General features: G+C 37.2%; 2 protein-coding genes across 7 annotated transcripts in view; both read right to left on the bottom strand.

Annotated features, from left to right (window-relative positions):
• Positions 1-2,119: 2,119 nt before the first annotated feature.
• Positions 2,120-12,695, bottom strand: NRAS (NRAS proto-oncogene, GTPase). Its single transcript, XM_069478941.1, has 7 exons — positions 12,627-12,695; positions 11,995-12,122; positions 10,037-10,215; positions 7,144-7,303; positions 6,430-6,553; positions 5,676-5,717; positions 2,120-5,572 (listed from the first exon to the last, which is right to left on the bottom strand). Exons 2-5 carry the CDS (start codon positions 12,103-12,105, stop codon positions 6,434-6,436), a joined length of 570 nt encoding a protein of 189 aa, XP_069335042.1. The 5' UTR covers positions 12,106-12,122; positions 12,627-12,695; the 3' UTR covers positions 2,120-5,572; positions 5,676-5,717; positions 6,430-6,433.
• Positions 12,696-12,884: 189 nt separating this feature from the next.
• Positions 12,885-20,028, bottom strand: part of CSDE1 (cold shock domain containing E1) — a 38,375-nt gene continuing 31,231 nt past the window's right edge. For all 6 annotated transcript variants that reach the window (XM_069480797.1, XM_069480798.1, XM_069480799.1 and 3 more), the window contains 5 exons: positions 19,139-19,258; positions 16,542-16,720; positions 15,548-15,711; positions 14,623-14,755; positions 12,885-14,228 (listed from right to left, as the gene is read on the bottom strand). In XM_069480797.1, coding sequence (XP_069336898.1) covers positions 14,181-14,228; positions 14,623-14,755; positions 15,548-15,711; positions 16,542-16,720; positions 19,139-19,258 — 644 coding nt within the window. In that variant the 3' untranslated portion in view covers positions 12,885-14,180. The remainder of the gene's footprint in view (positions 14,229-14,622; positions 14,756-15,547; positions 15,712-16,541; positions 16,721-19,138; positions 19,259-20,028) is intronic.

Below are 20,028 nucleotides of genomic sequence, written 5' to 3'. Positions count from 1 at the left end.
CAAAACAAGCATAAGTTAATGGGATCTCTTGATCTAACTTTCAACATGTCTTTTAATCTTCGTGCCATTGATTTACAAAAATACTCTTATCAGGGGTATTGAGTCTCAGTAGCAAATGGGATCTGATTTCTACTAAGATGTTTCAAAATCATGTGCAAGTTTTCTTTCAGACTTAAACATTATACATAATTCACACATCTCAAGCTCACGTAGAAAGCGTGTCAGCAGTGCCAGCTTCCCACTTCCACTGCATCCATTCTGGAAGATTGCTTTCCCTACCCTGGATAATATTTCAGGATCCTCTCTCTAAAGGCTCTACTAGGCAATTGCTAGTTCTAACCACATCCTCCCCCAATGGCATGTAGCTGCCTCTCTCTGTAGAAACATTTAATAGCACTTTAAGTCCCAATATTGCAGGAGCTACCCATTTTTATATGGCTCCTACAATTTGATGGTAACTGAATTTATACTAGTTAAGAAGAATAGATTGGCCTGGTGCGGTGTTTCATGCTTGTAATCCTAGCACTTTGGGAGGCTAAGGCGGATCACCTGAGGCCAGGAGTTCAAGACCAGCCTGGGCAACATAGTGAGACCCCCCATCTCTACAAAAGAAAAAAAAAAAGAGAGAGAGAGAGAGAGAGAGCGAGAGACAGGGAGACTAAATTCATTCTTTTAGTTTGAAAAATACACTCCCTGCTCCTACCCCCACACATCAATAGTTAGTAAACAATTTTGGTGCAAATGTGAAGTAAATCATGTGGTCGAATACAAAGGCTCCAAGTAAAAACTGTCAGTTCACTAGGTCAACTTCCAGGTTCCATTAATCTGAACATGTTTATGCTCCTGTTGGCACTGGAAAGAGCATTTGTTACCTCCATTTTGTTATGTTCCCCAAGTTCCAGTTTTCTTTTATTAAGGTAAAGGGCCAATTTCATTGCCCAGTTATTTTAAAAGCATAACAGCATACCCTTCCCATCTGGATACTGGACATTGTTTTTGTGCTCTTGAGTCATGGAACTGGACATCGTCAGGCAGTTTTGCAAAATGATCACCAGCAAGGCCTCTTGGCCCCTTTTCATGTATTTATGGATATCAAATAACTCATGTAACTATGTTGGCCTTTCAGTGACCTTGAGTATTGCTTGTTATGAGAACAGACTAGCACAGAGATGCATAGGAGGTCCAAACAAACTTCTTTTTCATCATTTGCCTTTCTGTAGCTTTATGTTGCTGAACATTATAGCTGCTCTCATCAGAAGAAAATATCCTTTCTTCCTTCTTTCCTTTTTTCAGTTATTGGAGGGTCAAATATTAGCAGAACATAATATCTGATATGAGGCCTAGGTGATAGTTTAAGGGAGAAACATTTTAGATACACAAAGTCCATAATTCTTTTCCATAAACATTTTATAATTAAAATATTTGTATTTTCTAGTAGTCTTATCTAGATAAAAATGTCACTTAATTAGGCTTTCTCAAGCTTAATTCAGGCAAATATTAATGACTCCCCTACCTTTTTAAGGAAAAAGGTGAAAAAATTTTTTGATAAGTCTTTGATAGAATAAACCAAGGTCCCCATAATTATAGTATTCCAGCGTAGGTGAAAAAGCCTAGGTTTAAAATCATTTTTTAATTTTTTCTTCTTCTTCTTCCCCCACCCAACCTGCTTCCGAGAAAGAAATCATTCTTTTATAAGATTGGGAAACCTGAAATATCCTAATTCAACTCCCCTATTTTTCAAATGAAGAAACTGTAGGCCAGAGTAGTAAAACTATATTGGAACTCAGGTTCCCTAGACCCTAGACCAATGCTCTTCCAATTAATACCAAGATTGTTAGATTGTGCAGTAATGCAAAAATAGAACAAAAGATCTCCAATAGCAGTTTTAAGTGTTTTGTATTAATGTATGCAAATTTGACAAATAGCTATGAATCATCCCCAAGGTAATAATTTAAAGCTGGTTTTGACACATTTCAAAAAGTGAGGAACTAAGGTCTTCCAACACTGTCCAAATATCACATTCAAAAGTCTGAAATTAATATTAGCTTTGTATAAAGGGACTTCAGTGAAAAAAAGAATTATGACTAAGCCAAGAACTTCCAGTTTTTATTTTTAAACATTATTTAACAAGAAAAACATTCAACCAAATTTTTAAAAATTAGGATGGATTAATTTATAATAAAATAATCAACTTAAAATAACAGCCCTTCCATTTAGGGCCAAGGAGGCCAATAGTTCCCATTTAAACAGCAGAATTGCACAATTGATATTTTAACCTATATTTGATGGCACTGAAATATAAAAGTCATACAACTTCCACTGACACACACTCTTCCCCCCCTCCTCCAGAGTAAAGTTCATACAATTGCATCTTAGGTCAGTACTCAGGCTTTTAAAAATCATTTTACATTTTGAAATATAATAACAACCACTCTGATAACGAGAATACTTTTAAAACAATTCTTATAGAAAAAAAACACCTTAAAGTAATTTTGTGGCACATTAGACTGCTTAAAGAAACAGCAAAGATGAAAAATAATGTACAAGAATTATAGTCCCTTGTTTACAGAAACCATCCAAATAAAATATTTTCCCTAATTATCCTTGCTTCTTATAATTTATTAGCAGAGATGAATCACAAGAAGCAGAATGCACCATTTTTTGGTTCTTGGTTGTAGCTGCCAGCTTGAGTTCATGACTGTAAATATAAAGCAAAATATGATTATACTCACAAATTCTGGAATGGGAAAAAAACCAAAATATCTTTTTAAAGTGTTTCTCTAGCCTTGCTTTCAAGTCATGACAAAAATTCACAGCAGTTTAAAGGACGATGAAAGACTAAACATGGGGCCCACTAAATGCAATTGAGATTTTACTTGTTATGCTCCTGAAGTAAAAACTGTAATGAGTATGATATTGTAGTACTAAGTAACATTCTATAGTAAGCTGCTGGAGAAAAGACAGCGTTTAACAGATTCATTTACAGATTAGGCACGGTAGCCTTTAGACAGAACATCTTATTTTCACACTCTTGAACATGCAACCTTAAAAAAAACCAAACATAAAGGAATATGCAATTTATGACAGCTGGCCAGGCACTTAACTTCGGGAAAGAGATTTTCAGATTTTGAGGTAAACTAGAATTATTTTCAGCAATCACAAACATATTCTAAAAACCACATTTTATGCCACACTGAAGTTATCCAGTTCTTAATTATAAGTTTGTCACCCTATTGTGCCAAAACTCACACCTACGTGTAACTTCTTAAGAAGTGATTTAAAGAACATTTTCAAGTCTGAATTTTAGCCCCATTTAGATACTTCTGTGCTTAGAACATATTTGAGAAAACTATAAGGTACATACGTACAAGGGCTATTGGCAGGAGAGCCCAAGATGAGTAACTGTCTTTCTTGCTAATTTGACATTAAATTTAATAGACTTTTTAGAAAAAGAGTCACATTGCCAGTCACAGACACATTAAAAAGAACATGATTGAGGTGCTAAGCCTCAATCTAGCTTCAGGAAAATCACAGGGCAATCATTGCTCCTAAAGCAGCAGAAACAAAGAAGCAGAGTTTCTGTGTACGGATGACGACAGTACTGTGAAAGCTCCCGGAATCAGCACTGAGAAGCACAACTCTCTGGGTTTATTATACTCTGGCACAGTGTATGTTTCTTTCCCTCTTCTGAATTTATTTCAATGTAATATGGAGTTTGCTTAATAAATGAAAATTCATATTAGAAGATGGAGGACTTAAGTATTTACACATCAAAAGACCAAAACAGAAAGTAGCAATTTTGCAATTAGTCTTTTATCAAAAGTTATCCAAGTCTATTTTTCATTAAAATTACCAGGGTATTATCTGCAAATAGAAATGCCAAGCTTCCAAATCCTAACTATCATCATATTTTCCATTCCTGTCTCAAATAGCAATTTCAATCTAAAGGCGGCTACTTCTTGCTTTGAACAAACTCATCAGCTTAGTTTTAAACTCTCCAAAGAACATTATAAATCCTGTTTTAAACACTCCCAAGAACATTATAAATAAAGAAAATTTAAAACATTTTCCTCAAAAAAAATGAGAAAAAAATATTGGCTTAATTTAGAGTTCCCATGTGGCTAAAAAAAGGGTCTAAAGACTTCTAAGCCGACCCTCCATAGGATACCAAGTTTTTCCAGTCATGGTAAAAGGTTTGTTCTAACTGACCTCTTCTTCCCTTGTAGAGCTAACAGCGAGCACCCAGCAAAATGATTAGCTTGAGTTACTGGTGCAATAAGCAAATGTGGAAGAATTTCTCTCTCTGTGATGCTAACTGGCTTGTTCAAGTTTTGAAACTATGACCCTGGTCCATTAGCACCATGCTTTACTCAACTGAAACAATCAAGCCCCTATTGCTGTGGGGTGAGGGGTTTAGAGTGGGGAGAGAAGTAGATTGAAGGCAATTATCTACATCATTAAGATACCATGATATATAGTCAAAATGCAATTTGTCTGTTAATATACTATACTTGAGGTTTGAAAATCATTGATCATAGCTATTAAATACTACTACACCAAGTTTTTACAATATTAGAACACCTGCAAATGTAGAGCTTTCTGATATAAATCAAATTTGAATATGAATGGAAGTTCATTGATCATTAGATTACCATTAAGCTAGAAGAAACAACTTACATACATTTTATAGGTGGTAACCTATAAAAAAGTGGAGATTAGGTAAAAATTAAGTGAAATTATTCATTTTTTAGTTTCATCCTTCTTGTGGGAAAGTGCCAAAACAGGCCTCTGGAAAATCAAATTCATACATGTATGAAATATCATCTGCTATCATATAGGTATACCTTTTCCTCAAAGGTAGGTAAGTCATAGGCATATCTCAGACATTCATTTTCATGCATAATGATTTTTGAGACATCTATTATTCCACTGAAGTATTGTAAAGGAAGTCTACAAACCACTTCTAGGAAAAAGGCACTTCATTGTGAAAGTTGGATTTAATTAAAGTTGAGAAGACTAGGATGGACTCAAAAGTCAGTATTCACCTTTGTATTTATGAATACAGAGCAGATGCCAATTTATAGAATATAGCTGATAACATTACAAACAAATCAAACAGCAAGATTAACTATATTCTTGGCAAAACAGTAATTTATGACATTTCTCCAAAAACTAACATAGTTCTAAATTCAACAGTAAAAAGAAAAAAAATCACCAGCAGTTGCTACTTTAGAGCTCAAGACACTGTTTTCAACAGAATTTCATGTCTATAGTTTGGTTCTCTGTTTCAGAGCACAAATTGCTTTTCAGATGAAAAACCTGGGGTGGTGGAGGTGTATTTGTGTGTGCCGGGGAGAACCAAGGGCAGAAAAATACCAGGGAGTCACAAGAGGTGCGTTTCTCTGGTCAGACAACCAAGCGAGGAGGTAGTTATTCTGAGAACTTCTCAATTAGAGAATATTGTACTGATCTACTGAGGGTTGGGGAAGTAGCAGGAGCTTCTTTATAAGACTGAAGATAGCAACAGGAATACTTCTCCTCCAGGGAAGTCAGGACCAGGGTGTCAGTGCAGCTGAAATAAAGATGGAATTCATATAAGTGACACATACAGACTATAAGAAAAACAAATTTAAGATATTAACATGAATTATAATATGTTTCCAAACTTGTCCTACCTTGAAAGTGGCTCTTTTCTGATGACAGAACTTTAAAAGTATCTGTAAGAAAAGAACACACACCATTTCATTATTCAGCTTTGATATATCAATCCTTCAAATTTCTGGACAGTACCAAAAATATGGTATCCATTTATCACATAAATAATGTCTTGCGATTTATAATGTTACCAAAAATATAAATATGTCTGTAGAATAATTGTTTTGAAAATAGTTCAGATCTCAGAACTTTCAGAAAGGGTGCCATAAGGAAAATACAAAGAACAGAGTATACAGAAACTCTGTTAAATAACATACAGGTCGGGCGTGGTGGCTCATGCCTGTAATCCTAGCACTCTGGGAGGCCAAGGCGGGTGGATCGCTCAAGGTCAGGAGTTTGAGACCAGCCTGAGCAAGAGTGAGACCCCGTCTCTACTAAAAAGATAGAAAGAAATTATCTGGCCAACTAAAACATATATAGAAAAAATTAGCTGGGCATGGTGGCGCATGCCTGTAGTCCCAGCTACTCGGGAGGTTGAGGCAGGAGGATCGCTTAAGCCCAGGAGTTTGAGGTTGCTGTGAGCTAGGCTAACGCCACAGCACTCACTCTAGCCCGGGCAACAAAGCGAGACTCTGTCTCAAAAAAACAACAACAACAACAAAAAAAAACAAACAAAAAACCCCACAACATACAGGCAATAACACTAATACTCCTCCAAATTGCCTGAGACTAAATACTAAGATTTATAATTATGTCAAAAAACCATAAGCTCACCTTGTTACATCACCACACATGGCAACCCCATACAACCTTGAGTCCCGTCATCACTGCTGTTGAGTTTTTTCATCCGGTACTGGCGTATTTCTCTTACCAGTGTGTAAAAGGCATCTTCGACACCCTATTAACAAAATGAATGAAAGAACATGATAAAGACAGCTCTACTGACATATTCCAAATTGTAAGCTCTCTCTCATTTGTATTTCTTAATGTGGATTTAAAATGCCAATTACCAACTTAATAGCTGATAAAATAGGGTGATTTAGGAAGAGGACATTAAATTTAGCGTTCTTGTTGAACCACATGAACAGGCTGATAGCTGATGTAAAAATGGTACATTTTACAAAAAAACATTTAAGGTAAGAAAAAGGGTAATGTGGGAAATAGATACAGAACAGAACTACCAGATCTAAAAATTTTATTCAGGAGACTTAAGCCCTGAACAATGGCTGGTATTGATGGAGAAAGCTAACATTTATAAATATTTTTAATCAAGGGTCTCCATTAGAAATGCTTATAGATGCTAAAGTGGGAGTAAAAATGCCATATTAGAATATTAAGTTCATTTTTGGTTTAAACCAAAGAAAAAAAATAGAACATTTAAAAATCCGTAACAACAAAGAATGTGGATCACATCTCTACCAGAGTCAATCAATTTACCTTCTCTGTCTTACACAAACCCTTGCACAGATGCTGAAAGCCCTACTATACCTGTCTGGTCTTGGCTGAGGTTTCAATAAATGGAATCCCATAACTCTTGGCCAGCTCGTGGGCTTGTTTTGTGTCAACTGTCCTTGTTGGCAAATCACACTTGTTTCCTACCAGCACCATAGGTACATCATCTGAATCTTTTACTCGCTTAATCTGCTCCCTAAAAAAGGGAATATATTATCAGAATATAAGTAAAACAAATTTTTAGGAAGGAATAAACAGCTAGGGCAAAAAAGAAACTAGCAAATTGTATAAAGCCCTATTAGCTTCTAATATTGAGTTTCGCTTTTTTTCTAACAATTATAGAAGACCTTATAATAAGGAGGCTGGTTTAGACTTGATGCAGCAGCCACAGGGAAGCCTTCAGTCCCAGTTTACTTGCCATTGGAAGTGAATGGGTATTTTATCCTGATACATGCCCTAATTAGGCTCCTAAATTCTCCAAAGAGCTTGGGTCTGGATTTAACTGGCAACTAGAAATCACACTCTAAATTAAGCTTTGAAGTATGAAAAGTAAAACTCACTGCCTTTAAAAAACTTTTTGAAGTTCCCTTGGGAGTGACAGTATTTAATGGAAGACAGTCTAGAGCTTTTCAAGATGGGTGGTGCCCAAATATTTTCTTCAAACAAAATTGTAGCTGGAAGCCCAAGATATAAAATAGAAAACACAAGAACTGCTCTCAGTAAACGAAAGGTGAAGGATCTGGAACTCCCAACTGACAGCACCCGCTTCAATGACACGCAAGACGTACCACACAGCATAGCATTAACATAGAATCTATTACTCTAGATTTCTTTTGACCAACACTGTCTAACAGAACTTTTTGCCACGTGGGAAATGGTCTATATCTGTGCTGTCCAACATGGTAGCCACTAATCACATGTAGCTACTGAGCACTTGAATAAGTCAGTCACTAACGTGGGCAAGGAACTAATTTTTAAATTTTATTTAAGTTAAATGTAAATAACTACATATGGTTGTGGCTACCATACTGCACAACACTGCTCTAGGCTCTATCCTTGGATTACCACAAAGTCATATACCTGAACTGCATTCCACTGGCTATTTACACAGCTTGTGCTCTGGTGTGATGGCAACAGCCTATGTTAAGGGATATTGAGACAGCCTAAAGTACCTGCACCATGTCACTGGTACATTACTACTGTTCTTTAACAACACTCTTTGAAGATCCATGAAAAAATTTCCTTCTAGTCAAAGTATAATCCTGCTTCTTCTGAGCAACTGACTTGCCCTCAGCATACAGATACTGAATCTTTCAGCTAGCTATTTCCATTTTCATAACAGTTGCCAAATTTATAGTCTACCTTTGGAAGGGTCATTGGAGCTTCATGCACACAATTACAGAATAACTGTTTTAACTCCTTACCTTTATTTTTTCTTTGCCTCACTTCTTAAGTCTATTTTTCATTAAATTTATCTTGTTATATGCATTTTTATAAGATGCTTTAAATACTCTTTGCCTTGGTGTAGGGCAGAAATAGAAAAATGAATAAATGCCTTATAAGGAACAAGAAAAATGACTTCTAGAAATTCAACAAATATTTATTAGATGCTTGCCAAGTGTTGGATATTTTATTAAGTACTGTTATTATTTTTAGAGAGAGATAATGGGAAATAGAGTAGCTTTAGAAGAAAACACTCAGATCTGGACCAGTTTGCTTCTGAGAGCAGACATCTTCATATGGATGGAAAGTAAGCCAGGACTCAAGGCTGTAGGCAGAACACTTGAATAGCATTTACTTTGTGCCAGGACCGGTTCTGAGTAATTTACAAATTTATTAACTTGTTTAATCTTCACAACAACTCTATGAGGTAGGTACTATTATCTGCATATTATAGATAAGTAAACTGAGACACAGAGATTTAGCAGTTTGCCCCAAAGTCACATAGCTAATAAATGATGGCACCAAGTTTCAACCCAGGCGAAGTCCATATTATATTATTCTGCTTAAAGAATACTGAACTGAGAAAAAGGAGCCCCGGGATTTTGGTCCTGGCTCTGCTACTAATATCATGACATCAGAACCTAACAGACCACCTTCTGAACTCTATTTCTGATTCTGTAAAATAAGAATGTTGTATTAGAATTTTTTATCGTCCAATCTAGCTTTGAAACTGTATGGTTCTATGGAGAAAGTCCATATTTACATTCCTTTGCCCCGTTTTCATCTTTACTCCCCATTTGTTTTTTTCCTATCATTCTTTCTATTACTTACGTAAGGATGTTTCTTAAAGGTGTTTTCCTCTCTAAAATTCCTTTGTGATCTATTACAACACCTCTAGTTTGTTCTGTTTTTTTTTTTTTTTTAAAGAGCTGGGATCTTGGTTGGTCACCCAGGCTGGAGTGCACTGATATGATCATAGCTCATTGCAGCCTTGAACTTCTGGGCTCAAGCAATCTTCCCACCTTAGTCTCCCAAGTATGGGGTAGCTGGGACTACAGACAGGCCTACAGGCACAAGCCACCAGGCTCAGCTAATTTTTTTTTTTTTTTTGGAGACAGGGTCTCACTACGTTGCCCAGGCTGTTTTAGAACTCATGGCCTCAAGGGATCCTCCGCCTCAGCCTTGAGTAGCTGGGATTACAGGTGTGAGCCACTGTACCCGACTTCAACATCTAGTTCTGAATCATTCCCAGTACCAAGCTTCATTTATGTATTATCAAGCATTATGATGACAGAATATTATAGAAGATAAATCCCAATATTTACTTTCAGTAATTACCCTAGATTATCAATGTCAAACAACCTAAAACCAACTCCTTCCATAATTAAAAACGTGTATCTTCCCTAGTATGGTATCCTTATTTCCCCACATAGCTTCAGAACACACTTAAAGATCATCCTTCCAGAAAAAATAATGCTCCTAGTACCTGTAGAGGTTAATATCTGCAAATGACTTGCTATTATTGATGGCAAATACACAGAGGAAGCCTTCGCCTGTCCTCATGTATTGGTCTCTCATGGCACTGTACTCCTCTTGTCCAGCTGTATCCAGTATGTCCAACAGACAGGTTTCACCATCTATAACCACCTGTTTTCGGTAAGAATCCTGAGGGTGTAGAGGGCATGGGGTCAGGGAGGGAGGGAGATTCAATTTTTATTAAAAACCACAGGGAATGCAATGCTATTGCCAATGTTAAATAAGCTCCTAACTATTCAAGTCCATTTCTGTCTATCTGGTTTGTCCCTCAAGCTGTTAATATATAATCACAAACAGAAAGTACTTAATGTCACCCTAATGAAAAAAATCCCATATCCCATATGCCTGCAGAAAAGAAAATGTGGAATCCCCTGTTCCTGGAAAAGATGAAAAAAAATGGTAATTCAAATGGTAGCTCTACTGCACTCAGAAAACTAGAGATTAAGTTACAGTGTATTTTACTAAGCTATGAATTGGACTGTTCCATTTGTGCTGTTCATTTTACTTTAAAAAGTCCCAACATACCTCCACAATTATACCCTAGCTTTACATACAGCATCATTTGTGTTTATGACTAAATATACAAATACCTTTTGCTTCAGGGAAGGTTATAATTCCAAACTTTTTTCTCATGACAGATTGTATCTTTGGGAAATATTCCTGAATCAAATTCTTAAAGGCAGAGTTATAATTAATTCCTCAGGAAGAGAGATATACATAGCTCATATAAAAAATGCTTTCAATTTGGCTTTAAGGCAACAATTTAACTTATATTTTAGTAATGTCACCACACTTTGGAGAACTCTCTCGAGTATTGGAAATGTTCCATACTGTTATCTGGGCGGTAGTTACATGAGTGTATACAAATGTAAAAAGTCACTGAGTTGTAGACATAACATGTATGTATTTTACTTATATAAATTACTCCTCAATAAATAAAACTCTGAAAATATTATTCAATTAAAACATTCAAAATTTAATATAAAAATATTAAGGCTGTTAAGCCTGAAATAAAGATTTTGCCAAGAATTAGTAACCAATATTTAATAATGGCTATTATTGGAGTTAGTGTACATTAATGAAACACTCAGCCAGATGGTAGGGAAGCCAGGGTATGGATTAAAGTACTCCCTAGAGTTAGACATTTTTAAGTTGAACAAAATTATAAAACCTCTTCTTTAAAGGGCCTTAGATGCCGCTTACTGAAGACAACCTGTAACATGAACTTCCACAATAACTATAGAATCCTTAAGTACTATTAAGCAGTGCTTCACCATTCATAAATAATTTAAACATATTATTTAATTTTTCACATCTCTGTGTGGTGGGCAGGACAAGTTTATGGTAATTTAATACATGAAGAAAAGGAGGCTTAGAGAGATTAAGTGATTTGCTGAATATCGCGTAACTAAATAAAGTGCAAACAGGGACCAAAATCATAGACAGTGACTCAAAATTTCAAGTTCTTTCTACTCCAACCCACAGTCTCAGCTGCTTTAACTAGCTAAGAAATGAAAATTGAAGAACACTCAGATCTCTGAATCCTTTATCTCCATCCTGCTATTATCTCCCACACCAATCAGTCTCTCTACTATGACCTGCTTCTCATTTAATAGAGCTGTCATACATAAAGAAACTCATTCATATATGAAGCTCAACAGTGAGTATGCAACAGTTTACAGAACTGTTCAAAATTGCATAAGCTATTTAGAAAATCTTCAGTAGCTAATGAAAATGAACTGTTCTTTAGAAACATGGAAGGCTTCACTTATTGTTTTACTGAGCGCAATAACTTTTTACTTTCTCTCCTCTTATTCCTTTAAACTGAACACTAGATAAAGGCTATGGGTGAGGGTAAACCGAAAGTGAGAACTTGGGTCAGGTCAGCGGAAGACCACTGAGCCTCACCTCTATGGTGGGATCATATTCATCTACAAAGTGGTTCTGGATTAGCTGGATTGTCAGTGCGCTTTTCCCAACACCACCTGCTCCAACCACCACCAGTTTGTACTCAGTCATTTCACACCAGCAAGAACCTGTGGGAAAGCAGCAATTAGGGTTAATTGGCGAGCCACATCATCAGCACTTCAAAGCTTTCTATAATCAATAGTAACTAAAACCAGAGTTCGAAATGGATCGGTTCCATACACGTGACCCTCCACTTGGTTCTTAAAATGATTCAGGATCACAAAAATACTTGCAGGTTAGTGTGGGCCTCAGATTTCTGGAGCATATCCTTCTAGCAACCCCCACCCTTGTCTATTTTTCAACAGTACTTGGGCCCCGCCCTCAGCCTAAGGTAAAGGAAACCCCCCTTCCCACCACTCCTGCAAATCTTCTCAGCTCTAGGGGGCGGCCTCCAGGACGCGACCCCATCCCACTCCCCCTTCCGTCTCCAAAGATCTCCCCTCGTAGGGCTCCAAACGAAGGACCCCCGCCCAAGGCCTTTGTCTCCAGTTCGTAGATTCCGCTCGATTCCTGGCAATCAGTGAGACTCGGGTACGTCCCAAAGCCGAATGCTACGCGCGCCAGAACCTTACCTCGAGCTCCGCTGCCTCCGCTTCGGACGGATTTAGGACCACAACCGGGAAAAATGTTGGAGACCCCGGAACCGCCATGAACAGCCCCCACCAGGGAGCGGCACTTCCGGCCCCGCCCGCTACGCAATCAGTCGGCGCCCCGGGCGCTGGAGTCCCCGCCCCGGCCACGTGGGCCTCAGACCTAGGAGTCACGCGGCAGGCCGCACCCAGACCCGCCCCTCCCACACGGGACGTTGCAATAATGAAGGCGCTAGGTGCTAGTGTCTCAAAAATCAGTAAAACTTTATTCGCTTCCATTCTTTCGCCATTAACAGAAAACTGGAGAAAGCAAAAATGTTTTGTGTTTACAAAGATAAACGGCCTCTTTACCCAGAGATCAAAACCTCAAACGACAAGGGGGAAGATAAAAGCGCCCTCCCCCACATCCCCTGAGCTGACCCTTGTCATCTTAGACAAAGCCTTCGTTCAGTCCACTGGCCAGGGACCCTGTATATGGCCAATTCAAGATGAGGGCCAAGAAATCAGACCCATCCGTTCCCGTGATATAAAGTCGAACAGAAGCTACACCAAGGGTCAAGTGTCTGTATTTTACAGGACACAGGAACCAGGCGGCTACTTATAAAAAAAACAAGATTCATTTCAGGCACAACTTTTTTATTTTTTTTTTTTTCGTTTTGTTTTTAAATCAGTAAAAGAAACTGGGTCCTAGAAGCTGCAGTGATCTAAGCAGCAGCAAGTTTGTGCATTCATTTTTTTTGTTTTTGTTTAAATACGTTTAAATTGTCACACTGCTGGCAAACCTCATTTGCATGAAATTCTGCACCATACATACTAATTGTAGTAAAGTTACCCCCCATCCCAGGCAGAAAAAAAAAAAAACAAAAAAAAAACAAAAACCACTACTCTGGAAGATAATTTTCACTGAAATCTAACCAAACTTTGTTAAGTGGATTGTGACAAGATTATAAATGGTATGAAAAATAACATTTTAACATTTGGCCATCAACTTTACGAAAATGGTTCGCCTATACAAATTTTTGTAATTTTTAAAAGGTAATATAGTCTACCCTCATATGGTCCTCAGAATTAAAGCATAATGAACAGGAAAGAAAAGGGAAAGAATGCAACTGAGTGCTAAGGCAGAACATCTTGCCAGAAGTAATTAATGAAGGTAGAGTATATACTAAATATCAAGTGCAGAATTTCATAGGGCCAACAAGATAACAGTCTATATTTTTCACTTACACAGGCGAAGTGGATTTTGCAATTACCAGTTGCGTTAAATGCACCAAATAAAGCTCCTAAAATTGATACTATAAGGCGCCACCTTAAGTTTTCCAGGCTGCAACTGTGCATAATTTTAAAATGGTTTTCTTAAATTTATTTATTTTTTTTTTAAACATAACACGAGGAAGGTGTTAAAACTGGTGTAATAGCTCAATAGAATAAGTATTCCAGATTTTGGGAGGGATGAAGAGGGAGATATTCAGAACCCTTCACCAGAATCCCCCCAACTTGATCATAGTGGATTAATGATGTGCTTTGTGGATGTGGTTAGTCAATGACACCAGCTTGACGGATCTTTCTTTCTGCACCAAATCCCTGTGAAGAAATAAAACTGAAGTTAGTAACTTGGGTGCATGAAAATCACAGTATATTCATCCATTCCAAAATGAACTATAAAAGCATTATTTTAAATCACCTTAAGCACTACCACTTCTTTCCCAGAGGAGGAAATCTATATAGTAAGCCCTCCTGACCCACTGCTTAAGCTATGTTCAAAGTATAATAGAGGAAAAGCAAGAAATGTGCTTGTTATGGTAAGCAACCATTACATTAGGGGCTGATGTAAGTCCTAACCAGTTATAAGCAGTACTGAAACTCTTTGCTTCATTAAGCTCTCTGACCTTAAATGAAGGTCAGAAAGGTCCTGTTGAAAAAGGACCTCAAATTGCTCTATCAGTTGGCCTCCCCCAATCCTTGTATGGCCTCATACCATTGAGTTATCTGGTCCCCTTGGCTGACGAAGAACCATTAGGCGAGGAGCGCTGGCATCATCCAGGGTAATGTTCTTCAAGCGATTGACCAACCTATCAGGTCTAGGAGCTGCAACAGCCTTGGGGCCTTCGCTGCAATAAAGTCAAGAGGTGAGAAGAAGCAACACTTGTTGGGAAGAAAGTAAGCACTTGCAGAGAAATGTTTCTACCTAACTGCCCAAATGAGTCACTTTTAATGAGGGGAACTCTTGCCTCATCTAGCCAGCTAGAAAGACAAGACAGACAAGTTTGTTTATGTATTATTTTCTCCAACTCAAGGTTCCAACTGCATAGGGACTGGAAGAAACATTTGGGGGAGGGTCAACCTTAGCTGGTCTACAACCAGAGAGATTAGTTCCACAGATGCATAAAACAGATAGCAGATGTGAAAAACCTTAGAAAAGTGAAATATGAAGAAACAGTTCCAGAGTTTCCCAGCTTGTCTCATGGTAACAATGATGAGATTAAAACAACAGAAACAGCATGAGAGTCAGGATGGCTAAGCTATAAAAATTAGAGTTTTAAGCAGCATATAACCTCAAAATGGATTAATGGAAGAAAAGGAACTAAGCAGAATTCTTTAAAAAAAAAAAAAAAAAAAAAGGACTACTTAATCTATTTTTATATCTAAGATTTATAGCTTAACATAATGTTAGCATAGCACAAACACAGTTCACTCCTGTTTCAGTGAGCCAGGTCTGTGAGAATAAAGGTGAGACAATGAATAAAGGTAAAGAAGACTGTACTTGAAGTAGGAAATATCAAAAAACAACCAAAAAGTGACAGAAGAGAGGAAAAAGCTAGGCATGGAAAAAAAGCAGGGACTACAGAAGTTAAGAGACAGTCCAGGGTGGTTACTAATACAGCCACAACAAAAAAACTTACCAGACTCGCCAAACATTACATGCGCTGCACTTGCCAGTGCGCTGATTAAGAATCACTGAGAACTCCACCTCATCTCCTGCCTGTAGCTCAATGCCATCCTGAACTTCTTTCACATGGAAAAAGAGCTTCTTGCTATCTCCTACTTCATAGTTAATGAAGCCAAACTGAAATAAAAACAAAAAAAGGTGCTAAAAAAAGGGGGGGGGATATGCCACAGAGGAGAAAAAGCACCTCACTTCAAATGAAGCACAATGCCTGGCCCTAACTACAAGGGGGACTTATACATGGTGTTAATGTTGATGCTCCAATCCAGCTGTCTGTCAGGGAAGAAACGTATCTTTGAAGTCACCGCCATTCGCTGTATTACAAGCTTGATTCAAAGAAAGTTTGCCTTGTTCTTTCATATATTATGAACTAAGCTTTTTGAATTAAGCGAAATCATCAGGGAGCTGTTACTTGAATGTATATGTTTTGATCCCTTCTAGAATTATTAAGCTAGGTTACGGTGTTATAGGAAACAGCCATACAAAATGTTATATTTTCTGTATCGATGTTGAAAAATGTTCTGAGGACTCAGGGATTTCCCAGAGATACCAGTACTAAGACCAGTTTTGTTTATCCGAAGCTTATTTTATGAACACTTCAAAACATGGTTTTTGTGTTTGTATAGTCTGAGAAAGAAACTCTGAGCAAAAGTATACAAAACTTTGTAGTGCTTCTATTCTGGAAATCTCACTCCAAACTTATTTTCCCTCATTATGCAATGGTAATTATTAACACCACCCTTATTTTCTCTTTGCTGGTACAGCCACTTTTTTCTTCTCATGTAGTTTTCTTTCTATTTTTATAAGCTACCTCAAATCACTGAAAAGGGGTAAAGTAGAAATAAAAACCAAATGAATGTTGATGGTTCTCCCTTGGCACAAAAATTTTCAGGTTTTGGTTACCAATTCATAAAAGGATCAAATTCAGATGAAGAGATGCTGGTACTTACCTGATCTTTCACACACTCCACTGTGGCCCTACGCAGGGGTGTGATGTTATAGGCCATGGTCTGTGCATTTTGGCCCAGGACACACAATTGGAACTTGACACTCTCCCCTTTCTGCAAGCAATCGCCTTTGTTGGCCATCCCAACTATGCCAAATGGATAGACCTCACCTTTCATATCCCCTGTAAGGAGAAACAAAGTCTAAAAGCTAGTATTTCACAATAGTCATCTGCTAATGATCCCACTAAGTTCATAAATACAGTTGCTGAACAAGTTATGTTACCTAAAACATATATGTATTTTTTAATCTGAGAAGTTTCACTTTAAGCTTAAATGAAATCCTAAATGTTAAATACTACCATGCAAACAAATGAGAACTTGATAGCTCATCAGTATCTTACTAGCTAACGAAAAATTTTAAGCTGTATTTGTAAATTTTAAAAACACCACTATCACTTACAATACCTAACTTTTAAACACTATGGGTTGCTAATATTATCCATTGAACTATTTTCTTCCCAACTTCACAATGTAAGCCAACCAGCCAAAAATATTTCTGCCCCATACTCAACTGGGCAGTAAACAAACTAGCCAGGCACAGTAAAAAACAATGTAGAATTACTTTCTTTGACATTTTTTCTTAGTTCTGATTCTGGCTCCCTCAAACTAATAGGCTCCTTTCTTCCTAGATCAGGGCTCACAAACTTCTTCATAAAGGGCCAGATAGCAAATATTTTAGGTTTGCAACCCATCCTATCTCTGTTACAACTACTCAACTCTGCTGCTGTAGTGAGAAAGCAACCAAAGACAATATATAAATGAATTGTTGTGGCTATGTTTTAAGAAATTTTTATTTAGAGAAATAGACCACCACATTTGCTGAGCTCTGCCGCCTTATTAGTAAAAAAGCTGCCTGGAGGCCAGTGCAGGCAACAGATAAAAAATGGGCCAAAGAATTCAACTGCTTATCAATTCACTATCCAGGTGAATCCATTCAATCAACAAATGTGGAAAAAATGAGAAAAATGTCAGGTAGGAAGTGGAAGATTCAGAACTGAAAATGCTTTTGAGCATCCTCCTGATGATTACAGGGGTAAGTAAAGATTTAAAAAAAAAAAAAAAAAAATGCAGGAACCAAAAACTTCGTGGAGAGAACCCCAACAGACCAAGTCATGTAGAAGAGTGATCAGAGATAGCTGGTCTGACCTTGTAGCATAACAATAACTGCCATTTATTAAGCCTTATACTGATTTACACTCAATCTTTATAGAACCTTCTAAGGTTGAAGATATTATTTTAAAGATAAAGAAACTGATCTAGCAAAGATTTAAGTAATTTGGCCAAGATTACACAGCTAGAGAGTGGTATCCAACTCCAAAATCTTATATTGAATTATAGTTGTGTTCCTAAATAAAAGAGCTAGTTCTTGTCACCAAGTGGGAAAATGTGATCTGTCCAGTCCCAGAAAACTCTAGGCTTAGAGATGTCTGAAATGTCTCCTTTTCCACAAAATCCTTGCTTTGGACTATACTTTACCGAGTGTTAAAGAATAAGAGGATTGGAGGGTGGGGGTGCAAAAGAAAGTAAAATCAACATGTTAGCGTAAATGGAAGGGCAATCTGATATCACCCAATGAGTTAAAGTTAGTAGCCCATACTTCCATGGGCTTTTTAGGGGTTGTGACATCATCTTGACATTAGTCTAACAGACTGACTTGCTATAAAGTCAATTCATATTTGGAGGTGGGGGGAGTAGTGGTTTTATATAAAACAGGAATTCTAAAAGCTCCATGTGGTAAAGGAATAGATTATCACGTTTCATTTCCTTCTCCCAAATGACCTGCTCTTCCCTTTGTTATGTTCTCTCTGACTCTTAGATGATACAAGGATTTAGTCTCTTTGTAAGCCAAGGCATCATCTTTGGTTGAAATGTTTAAACCCTCTCATCCACTCTACCATTATGTAATTCTGCTTTCCTAACCATCCAGAGTTCCCTCCTATTTGTGTTGCAAACTTATTTTATTCACAGAGATCATAAAAAGTTGGTCTTTCTGATGGTGACTGTTGTGGGGAATGATGGCACTGACACTCAGAGTTCTTGAAGATGGGCAGAAAAGCAGAAAGTAGAAAATGTAGGGAGCTTTGGCCTGGTGATGAGAAGCAGGACCCTTATGGAACTCTATTTATTAAGAAATAGACTAAACTTACAGGAAGCAAACATATTTATAGAATTAAATGGGTTACTGATATAAATACTAATGATTAGAGGAAATTGTGACATTTGATTATCACACACTCAACATTAATGCTTAATTTTAGCATAAGATTTTGTTCTCTATCTCAATATAACTCAGTTAGTTGCTCATGTATCAGTCATGTGCTTATACAGCAGTTTTTTGTTCACAACTTAAAGCCAGGCTGACCTCATTTCCAAGAGGTACAAAAATAAAAACCAAACAACACAGGGTGGGGAAAGGATATTTTTCCTTAATTCGGTTTTTAAGAAACCTGAAAATAACTGCAGTGAACACCATCATATTTTAAAACCTTGCAAGTGCTCCCCTCAAGGTATGGCTAATTTCAAACAAGGGATGATCTTACCCTCCTCCACAATCTCAATCATTCCTTGGTACTCAGTCTGTGTTGGATCAACACTCCTTAGGGGACGAATGACTTTGCCTGAGTAGATGGTGGGATCAGCTTCCTCAGTAATGCCATTCACTACAAAACAAAAGCATGTATACCTCTCATTCGGTAGTTTTATTTAAACTCTACTAGTACCACAGGAAGAAAAAAAAAGCAAGCAAAAAAAAAAAAAAAAAATTCAACATAATTGTTAACACAGGGTGGGTTGGTTGCCTGCTATCCCAAAATTGGGCAGGGAACCTGAAGCCAAGTTTTATTTCCAGAACAGTCATTTGACTGTAAATACTTTTAAACTACCATTAAAATGCCTAATTTTACCAAATAAACTTAAGGAATTAACAAGTATAATATTTAAAACATATCTTGTTCTCTTACCTTTTCCAGGTGACCAAATGTCACCTTTTCAGTGACATTCTTGGTCTCTGAAATGGCAATCCCAATACTTACATACTTTCCTGATTTATCTTTGTAACATGTATTACTATCTTTCTAAACATACCACATATAATATTTTACTCCTCTTCTCTGCTCTTACTTTGTACCAAAAAATAAGCTCAATGAAGGTGAGCATTTGTCTCATTTCTTCACCACTGTATTCCCAGTGTCTGAAACATCACGTGCACTTAGGTATTTATGGAAATGAAATGAACGGTTTTAGCTGTCATTTCTAAAGCCAAAAATAAACTGTAGGTCCTTTAAAAGTCAAAGATCCTAACTAGCAAGGATTTTCTTAATTTCCAATTACTTTTCACATTTAGACTCATTTTTCTCCAAAACAGCCCTCTAGGGGAATGCCTCCCTCCCCCAAATCATGGAAATACACATATATCTTGGGGTTATTTTTT

Source organism: Eulemur rufifrons, chromosome 8 (genome assembly GCF_041146395.1).
Source record: "Eulemur rufifrons isolate Redbay chromosome 8, OSU_ERuf_1, whole genome shotgun sequence".
NCBI lineage: Eukaryota > Metazoa > Chordata > Mammalia > Primates > Lemuridae > Eulemur > Eulemur rufifrons.
The sequence above is the reverse complement of the archived record's forward strand: the minus strand, read 5'-3'. Positions and strand labels throughout refer to the sequence as shown.